This window comes from Atractosteus spatula, chromosome 7, assembly GCF_055471065.1.
Source record: "Atractosteus spatula isolate fAtrSpa1 chromosome 7, fAtrSpa1.hap1, whole genome shotgun sequence".
In the NCBI taxonomy this organism is placed as follows: domain Eukaryota; kingdom Metazoa; phylum Chordata; class Actinopteri; order Semionotiformes; family Lepisosteidae; genus Atractosteus; species Atractosteus spatula.
This window is the reverse complement of record NC_142712.1, coordinates 726,733-736,940: the sequence shown is the minus strand read 5'-3', so window position 1 is coordinate 736,940 and position 10,208 is coordinate 726,733. Positions and strand designations below refer to the sequence as shown.

The window sequence follows — 10,208 nt, the reverse complement described above, 5'->3', positions numbered from 1 at the left end:
TTTGTCATCAAAAAGTTTTAGAAATTAATTTTCAAACATTTTAAACAAAAACCTTGAAGTGTTTTTCATAGACCCATTGTTCAGCTGTAAAAAAAAATAAATGAAGAAATGTATGTTCCGTATACTGAGAGCTAGTAAAAGTGTAACAAATGAATTTTTAAACAACAGCTTGGGAAGAGGTCAAACCCCAATCTCGCCCTCGTCCACCTGCCTACATATCAACATCCCGCTTCTTGCCCCTGGAGCAGCTGCCTGGCCCCTCCCTCACCCCATCCTCTCCCATCCCTGGCCCCTCCCTCTCCCCCCCTGGCCCCTCCCTCACCCCGTCCTCACCTCTGCGGCAGCAGCCTGGCTCCACCTCCCCTCCCTGGCCCCTCCCTCATTCCATCCTCATCCCATCCTTGCCCCTCCCTCAATCCATCTTCTCTCCTCCCTCACCCCTGCAGCTGCTGCCTGGTTCCTCCTCCCCTCCCTGGGCCCTTCCTCACCCCTCCCTACCCTCCCGGGTCCCTCCCCCACCACATCCTCGCCCCTCCCTCACCCTCCCTGACCCCTCCCTCACCCCTGCAGCAGCTGCCTGGCTCCTCTCCCCTCCCTGGGGTGGGGGTGCTGCGTGTGCTGATCTCCTCAGCCAGGTGAGGGGCTCCAGTCCAGCTCACTGTTCAACTCAGCCTCACCTTCACAGTCATCAGGGTTTGACCAAACTCCTGAACTGAGTATTGGAACCATGTTTTTGCAAGTCAGTATGCAGACAGTCCACATCAGACCACATAAAACATTGACATCTCCTTATTTACGGACTCATAAATTCTTCATTTAACTTTCTTCAATGGCAGGGGCTGTCTTGTGTGCATCACCATGCCTGTCACCTCACATCCATGAAGTGAAAAAAGCAGGATGCACTTGGGTTGGGATGGAGCAGCTGAGCTCAGGCTCAGCCCTTTCAGACTCCATGCTGACACTTCTTGCTAGAGCCTCACAGTGGTAGTGTTCAAGCACATCATGTCACTTAAGGGTTTATGAAAATCTCAGAAATGTATGGTCACCAAGGCTCAGAAGGTGTCACGGCATTTCATACAGACTTCATCAGGAAAGTACTCATGTACTAATCCTTGTTTTGAAGTTAACCTTAATTTCATATCAACTGTGGTCTTGCATGATTTGTGACAGGAAAACAAGCCTTGATAGGAGCTCTGGAGCATTGATTCCAATCTGGCAGAGTGATGATGACTCCAGGCCCCAGGAATTTCCAATCACTGTGCTCTTCTTCAGGATTTCCCACAGAAGGAGGGGAGGGAACAATAAGATCACCAGAAACATGTGTGCCTGCACCAAAGATTTCACATTGACCACTGGGGCTGTGCTTGACTGTAGCAATGCCAGAAGCCACAGTTTAAAATAAAAGAGGAAAGATTAATGAATATGAGGGCAGAGAAGATGAAGCATGAACTTGGAATGTGTACGATATTTCCGTTGCATGATACTAGATATAGATGAGAAGACCCTAAAGTCAATATCTCAGAGTAATTTGTTTATAACCGGAATTGACACAATTATACTTATCATTCCTGAAACAGTGGCTGCTGTAATATACTGTAGGCTTCATAGTGGCTTTTCTATATGCTAAAGTAGGTCAAGTCTAAGAGGCTGAAGCCTAGAGTCTCATATCTGTGCTGTTATCATATGACCCTGATCGCGCAGTGTACAGACACCTCCAGCACTGAACACGTCTAAGGAAGCTCTTCTCCTGCCCCAGTGAGCAATGTGAATTTTGTTGACTTGGGGAAAAATGTTTTTTTTTCCTTTGTACTTGGCTTGTTTTTCTGCTCAGAAAATGAGCACATTCTACACTTGTTTCAGATGAGAGTGCTGTTCTGCAGGGGTTACTGAGATAACCAGATGCCCTGATAATAATTATAACAAAACATTTGAATACAAATCGGTGAGAATTATTTTAAAAATGTATAATAATAAATTATATTTATGTGAAAGATGGATGGATGGATTTGGTACATTCCAGGTGCGATATGACTTACAGAATGCGAATGACGTTGTGTCAGATGCTGACAGTTTCCTACATTAACCAGTCTGGATGCAAAGCTTATTTTTAGCTTCTGGTAATCCCAAATCTCTTTAATATATTTCAACATAATCACAAACAGAAAACAGAAAATATATGCGAGCAGATTAATACATATCTGACCCACATTCCCACATTCGATTAAGATGATGAATTATGCTTGGAGGTAATAAAACAATGTGAAAATGCATTTGAACATTTTGCGTAGGAAAGCTTCCTCAGAGTCCTAAATGTATGTACAGTATCTTGGAGGGCGCAGGGCAGGACCACAGCCAATCTGTCCAAGCCAGCAACACTGGAGGAACAAGCAAACTCTTCACAGACTGGAATCAAATTCGGGATCCAAGAACTGTGAGGCAGAAGCTCTACATTGCAGTCACCATGACACCCAGGATGTAGCTCATGAGAAAGATCAATACTAATATCAACACTAATAACCATCCACTTCTGACAAAGAAAAATGAGGCAGTATTTGCATTCGGTTATGTCTGATTACGTGCCTCCATGTATTATGAACAAAATGAATTCCACACTTAAAAAAAAAGACAAGTTGATTTTAAAACTGACAGTAAATGTTCTGTATTACGTCATGACAATTTTCACAGAAACTTACATGATGTGACTTCACCAGCTCTGATAATTAAGCTGACTAGCTGACTCTTTTGTGTTGTACAAAAAGCACCATTTGATCATGGTTTTATTGTCTTTGCCTTGGCAACGGACCAGAATGACACCCTGGAGTTGTATTGGAGTATAAAGCTTCTAACTACTGTCTGATGCCTATAGCAGTTCAGTGCAAACCGAGTGGATTGGAGCTTGTGGGCAGTGGGGGATTGCATCTCTTGTGGTGAAACATTAGAAAAGAAACATTGCATTTCATGGACTGAAAAGAATTAACCAGAAGAGATGTGAGGGATTTCATTATCTACTGACCTTAACATGCATCTTTGTTTACAGAAAGAACAAAAAGAAAATGAACATAACTCTGAGCTAATTCCACTGACCTTAAACTCAACAGAAATCATCTTTAGCCAAACGCTTTGCATGGTTTTAGTGTACTCTTTTCCGTGGTTTGTTATGGTCCTATTGCTTTACAACAGATCTGGAGTGTTAATACTTGTTTAGGCCACCAGAGGGCGGCATATGGACACTGCAGAGACGGTGATCGAGCTAAATCGGGTTTTACAGTACATTTCGCAGGTTATTAGAGTCATGGGCTTCAGCTGTCTACAAGCTGATTTCTCTATAAAAAGCTTTCACCTCTACAGAGGTTGTCTTTCCTGGTTTTGGGATAAACTGGTAAAGTCTTGGAGAGTTGATCATATTGGCAGTTAAAGGCTCAGATTCGCTATGAAAAAATCTTAAGAAGAAGAAGAAGAAGAGGAAGAAGAGGAAGAAGAGGAAGAAGACAACACTGTCAGTTGCTGTGTCAGGGGTGGAAGTATTGCTTGTTTCAAAAGTGTTCCTGACCAAACAGTCTCAGCGGGTAGAAGAGGAGAGAGGAACAGGACAGAGTTACAGTTTACAAGGGGGGCTGGAAAGGTCAGTAGATTAAAGGAACAGCCTAAGGTTGGGAAAGTTGGAAAAACGATTAACAAGATTGGTCCAGCCTCAGCCCCAGTTCCACACTTTCCTGTAGTAACCTGGGGGTGTGGACAGTAGGTCCTCCACACCACACTGCCAGGTAAGGGGAACCTGTTGCAGGATTGTTGCCTGAACTGAAGAAAACAACTCTTCATAAACATCTCTTGCATGTTGTTCTCCGAGTCCACAATTGAAAGACACATTAAAAACACAAACTATGGTAAAAGTTCCATCAGAAATTTGTCATGGTCAGCTGGAGCTTCTCCATTCAATGTTTTTGTCTAGTCATGGCAGTTAGGGTTAGAGTTGGGTCTGCCACTGGTCTCAGAGAGACACACCTAGAGGCCAGCAGCACTGCTGTCCTTGATGAGTGCAGGTGTCCTGAGCAGGAGGTTTGTGTGATTACTGGCAGGACTGTTATAGACAACAAGCCTGTTCTATTTCAGTTCTAGTTTTCTTCTTCACGAGAAAGAGCCATTCTCCGTTTAGGTAGTTTTTTAAACTGACACCCAAATTAAGCTCTCTTTTCCTGGGGACACGGTTTTGCAGTCCAATAACCATGAAAACAAATACAGGATTTCATTATTGGCCTCGTATCTTAACCGCAGCTGCTGTGAAGGCTGCAGTTCATTCACATCACTTGCTGGCTTTGATGATCCAACTTCCAAATTCTTCTGGTCCAAGTAGAACTTAAAGCACAGTTCGTCCCAAAGAAGTTTTCTGATTCTTTCCCATCCTCGGAACTGTGTGTAATTTTCATCATGAAACTGAGTCCTAATTGCACCAAAGCTTTAAAGCAGGAAAATTATACCAAGAAGATAGGTTTAAGCCAGCGGTAATCTTTCTCTCCAAATTAGATTTGAACAGATGACATCCATCATGAAGCATTTCAAGAGTAAGAATATATTAAATCTAGTCACCAAATATAACTAGGAAACTGCAAGAATTTTGAAGACCTCAAAAGAAATCCTATCGCAACAAAATTCTACAGTTAAGCAATGTGACAGTAACCCATTTTGAACGGAAGCAGTTTCCATTATAGGCCTTGTATAGACTGAAAAACAGTTTGCCAATTTAGTTTGCAGTGCAATTCAGTCTTACCGCACGGTAATAGTATTGCCAATAAGAAGCTATCTACTGACAGTAGAGTTATTGTATAAGACCAGTTTATACTCTGCTATAATTGCGATGACTCAGGGGTGGCATTGTGGCATGTTGGTTAGCATTACTGTTTTGCCACACTGTGGGCCTGGCTTCGATTCCACACCTGGGAATTGTGTGGAGTTCTCCCTGTGTTCACACAGTTTTCATCTGTGTGCTCTGGTTTCTAAAAACAATCTGGTAAATGAATTGGCTTCTGGCAGAACTGGGTGTGTGTGCCCTGCCCTTCAAAAATGACCAGTTTGAGTTGTGAGAAAACAATGCCTTACAGTTCTTGAAGGCTCTGTGTCCTTGGATTAATTAGAACAGGTAGGTTTCCAAAGAATGATGTGAGGGAAAACCCGAATATTTTCAGGTTTTTGTAAAGCACACAATCACTTTTCTATAACATGTTTTATGAATGTGTTAGACCAGTGGTTCTCAAACTTTTTGGACCAAATACCACCCCTTATCAAACCAAAGCATCCAAGTACCACCTACAAGTCATCTTCTCATAGGAACCCCAGAAAAGCTCAATGACCAACACGAGCGTGCACACACACATATAATAAATATAATGATAATAAACTATCTTACATCGCGCCTTTAAAGGCGGCTTCTCAAAGTGCTTTACAGAATGACAAGAGGAACAACCACAATTAAAAATAAACAATAAAAAAGCACTTACCAATTCAGTGAGAGGGGTGAGCCTGTTTAGTTGAGCAACGCAGATGTGAATTCATTGGCCGAGACTTGATACAATTCACAACTTTGACAACAATAGTCTAACAGATTTTAAATCCTCAGGCATTTTCTTGACGGCCAAGGCCTCGCGGTGGAAGCTGCAGTGCGTCCACTTAATTTCTGGAGCAACCTCTCTAATTCGTGCAACTACACCTATGTGTAGGCTTGTCATTGCTCTAGCACCGTCTGTACAAACTCCGGCGCATTTTATCCAGTCGATGCCATTCTCTTCGATAAATTCATTCAGAAGCTGAAATATGTGCTCTCCTGAAGATCCTGTTGGTAGCGGCTTACAGAACAGAAAGTCCTCATGGGACATGCCCTCAAATTCGTATCTAACGTAAACGAGCAAATTAGCCAAATCAACGACATCTACAGACTCATCTAATTGCAGTGAAAAGCATCTGCTCATCTTAACGTGCTCTATCGGCGTATTTTTGACATCATCTGCCATATCAATAATTCTACGAGTGACTGCTGTCAAAGGGGCAGCAGGTCGAGGTGTTTAGCAGCTTTTTCCCCACACATAATACGTGTCAGCTCTTTTGCCAAAGGTAAACAAAATTCTTCGCAAATAGTGTGGGGTTTACCTGCTTTAGTAATCCGCATGCTGGCATTTTCCCCCGTTTCCGTTTCAGGAGTCCGTCTCAGAAGTTAAAAGAAGTTTTTATTTCATGCGCATGGGATTGAAACACAGGGACACTCGGTGTACTTTTCTCAAATTAACCTAGAACAGTCCTTAAATATTTTTCTGTTATCTGTCACGCTTTCCTGTGCTCACAAGATTGCCAGTGTTCCAAAACCATGCACATTCTCCTACCTCCCTATTGCTGAAGGTAACGTTTTTTTCAAAATACAATTTGTCACTTACATTCGTAGTACGCATTCCTATACAAGGGTATAGAATTACATAGTAGCTTTTGTGTCCACTTAAGTATTAGCTCGCTGTATTAGAACAGTACGTAGGCTGCGTATTTGACACAATTTTATTAAAACAGAAAATATGAAAACCCGCCCCAATTTTTCAGTGCATGCAACACATTTCGAGGGTCATCTGCCGTACCACCTGGGGGCGTACCACAGTTTGAGAACCACAGCAGTTCAGGTCTTTCTGGAACTACATCCACAAATGTTTACACCCAGCATCCTAGACAAGACACCATACCTCCACAAAAACATGCCGCAGAACAGAAAAAAAACAACCAAATTGCTATTGATTAATCTGCACTAATAATGATTTATTTATTAAGTTTATTGTTGTGATTTTACAAGAAAGAAAGTTGAAATATATGTGCACATAGATGCATTTTTTGCCAAACAATACAAAACTCAGGACGGTTTCATCTGAAACTGAAGCTCCTGGATGTAACCTACAGTGTGTGTGAAGAATTGGAAAGAGCTGTTATGGCAACCAAGAGAGGTAGCACAATGGTTACATGTTAGATTATGGAAAATCATCGCTACAGAAAGATGTAGCAGTAAATAAACCACACTGCTTGTTTTTTCCTAAGTTTTTGGGTGACATCGGGCATTTTTAGTAATTAAAACGTGTCTTTCACACAAAGAGAGAAGATAAGAATGTGAAGAATGTGTACTTGCATTAATATTCTCAAAATTTTGCAAATGCCATGCTATTTCAATTATTTTCTGAAACTGGTAAAAGATTTTAGAATGCCTGTAACAAAACAGAGTAAGAAAGACTTCAGTATGTTGAAACATAATTTCAATAAATCTTGTCTAAATTCACAGACACAAACACTGAAGGGGTGGCTACTGTGGATCAACTAGATACAATCATCTTTTATTGTGTTATTTGACTAATACGGAGAGGAAAATATCTGATTAATTAATGGGCATTTATTTACTTGATTTTTTCAAACATCTTGATAATTTTTCTAGTGCTAGATACATGCAGAAGACAGAGTTCATCTGTGCTCCCAGACGTCCCAGAGAGAAGAGGAGACTGCAGAGACGCTGACTTCACAGGGGACACAGGTCTTCAGTACAGCAGGTCACCGTGACTGAGGGAACACAGATCTCCTCACAGCTCCTAGAGAATGCAGTAGCTGAAACAGAAAAGAGTTAATTATGGTTGGCTAATGTTCTAATGAATCTCTATAACCTAAAAAAAGGCAAAATAGTTTAAAATAATTTGGTAAGGGACAATACACCAAAACATTAATTGTCAGTTGCTGTATGTGCTAACACAGATGTTATTTCAGGTTTTTGTACAGCACTTTTCAAATTTGTACTGTGTATAATGGAAGCATTTTTAGTTCACTGCTATCACTTCCATTATTGCTCACAAACATGGCCCTGGCACTGTTATTAAACTACAGGGCTGGTTCTCTTGCTACAAGGATGTTACAGCTCTGTCAAAGCACAGACCATAAAACTGTGGATTAAATTCCACTTCACTGTAGTAAAAAGTGCCACAGAAGGGTTTAGAAAACAAAGCACGTTTTGAGTACTTGGACCACAGAATTTCTTTACACAATAGCATAGTGTCAGAAAACCAGAAAGGTAATTAGATTGAAAGACGGTATTTTAGTACACAGTCTGGAATATGCAGGATTTTGCCTGATTCAGAGTGATGTGGCATCACCCGTGATGAAAGTTGTATATATACTGTACTTATTCATTGTTGGAATCTACTCTCAACATAGAAGGATATTTTCAGTAATAACCAGCCTTAAAGAAGCAAACCTAAAAGAAGAATGAACAATATATTTCAAGCACATTAACATAGTCAGCATCCTCACCTGTGGCCTCAGTCCTACAGAACTGACTTGAGGGTGGACATTCAGTCTCTGTTTTGCATTTTGGATCATTCTCACAGGTGTAGCACTTGAGAGATTGAACTGTAGGGTAAAAAATGGGCCAAATTTGTTATTGTCAGGATTCAGCGCATGAGCAGAATTATTCAATTCAAGTACTTACATATTATATGCTTTTTTATAATCCACCTTACATGCATTGAAATGCTGCTTCACTGCACAGTATACTGAGAGTTCAGTGAAAATAAAAGATGACACCAGCACCTGCAGCGCATTAGTCCCTCTGGAGCTCTCCTTTAGCATGCTATCCTTCTGATTCAGCTCCTGAGGCTGTGACACGTGCACTTACTCGTACGGAAATGTCACCGAACTGGAAACATTCCTGCTGAATTAATAATATCACGGTATCGAACAATTCTTCACTAAAGACCTGCAGTCATCACAACATCTTAATTAATCCTTGAAAAATGACTAATTGTAATTAATAATGAGGGTAAACAAATACCTCAACACCAATGATTTGAAATCTAAGGAAGACATAAGAAGGCATTGCAATCCATTATGCGAGTAACTTGGAACTGCAATGAAAACCTTTTTCCTGAAACTTGGCTTTAGTACAGAATGCTTTCCTGTACAGATACAGACGTGCACCGGTAGAGTGGGTACTCCACAGCAGACTTTGAATAGAAAAACACGGGTAGTTTTTCTGGGGCTTCATGGAGCATTTTCTCTCAAACTCCCTGCTCCACAGCATGCAGGGCCAGAAATGTGGCACCATTTCATGGTAAATGGTAAAGTATTGTGCTATTTTGTGTTTTGGAATAAAAGTCGGATGAGAAAAGCAGTAGAAGAGTCCTGACCTTGCGAGCTGCAGAGCAGCAGGAGCAGCGCGGCGCACAGGAGCATCCTCATGGTTCCGCTGGCTGTGGAGAGACGGTGCCTGACTGAGTGGGTGAGCGAGAGGAGCACCTTTTTAACTGTCACGCCTCCCACGTGACTCTGAGCCCTGTGCTCATCGGGTTTCAGCTGCGTGACATTACACAGACCGGCACAAAGACAAAAATACAGAGAAATAAATAAATTTTATAAGGCTACAGAAATTCAGGATTAAATCACTGTTTAGGTTTGTTTTGGCTTGCAATGAGTTGCAGAACTGGTTGGGCAAGACAAGCATACTTGAGTTTTTCTCAGGTTAACCTTATGCACCTCCAGACTGGAACAGAATGAGTCTCCTGGTCGAGATCCCTTCTTTCTGAGACACTGGTGTCACTGCGATGGGCTCTGCCTGCTGACCAAGCATCTTCGCTTCAGCCTTCATTTCTCCATAAAACCTGTTTTTTTTGTTTTGAGCTTCATAAGATTAACAAATCCATCTGCAAATCAAACATGAGGCTTTCGACTAAAAAAAAGAACATCTACTGTAAATGTTTTTTTTTATTTGTAGGACTATGACACCATTGAAATGCTGCATCAGAAACCCTGAGCTGTAAAAACTCAAATATGCAGAGTAAATAACAGAGGCCTCTTCCGTAAACCACTGATACAAGGAGAGCTCTGTGGTGCAACTAAAACCTTTTCAATCAGCCTTTGTTTCTTTACTGTATATAAATAAATATTTTTATTTTGAATACAAAGAATAAGTTATTCGTAACATGGCTGGAATGCTACTTTGCTTGTCCTGGGTTGGATTTGGACTTGAGTGTCTCTGCATGGGACCCCAGGTGCTTTGGGTCTCTCCCACATTAACAGAGTCAATTGCTTTCAGTTGTCCCTGCGTGCCAGTGTGTCCTGTAATGGATGATGTCCTGTCCTTTGCCTCTGGGATGGTTCTGGATTGCAGCAGCCCTCTCCTGTGACTTTCCGATAATGGCTGGAATGCTTTG

The 10,208-nt window shown here is 41.5% G+C and overlaps 1 protein-coding gene across 1 annotated transcript; it reads right to left on the bottom strand.

Annotated features, from left to right (window-relative positions):
- Positions 1 to 6,765: 6,765 nt before the first annotated feature.
- On the bottom strand, positions 6,766 to 9,270 carry LOC148830028 (lymphocyte antigen 6D). The gene is made up of 3 exons (XM_088920042.1): positions 9,186 to 9,270; positions 8,311 to 8,409; positions 6,766 to 7,614 (listed from the first exon to the last, which is right to left on the bottom strand). The coding sequence occupies exons 1-3, from the start codon at positions 9,235 to 9,237 to the stop codon at positions 7,529 to 7,531; spliced, it is 237 nt and encodes a 78-aa protein (XP_088776168.1). The 5' UTR covers positions 9,238 to 9,270; the 3' UTR covers positions 6,766 to 7,528.
- Positions 9,271 to 10,208: the final 938 nt, after the last annotated feature.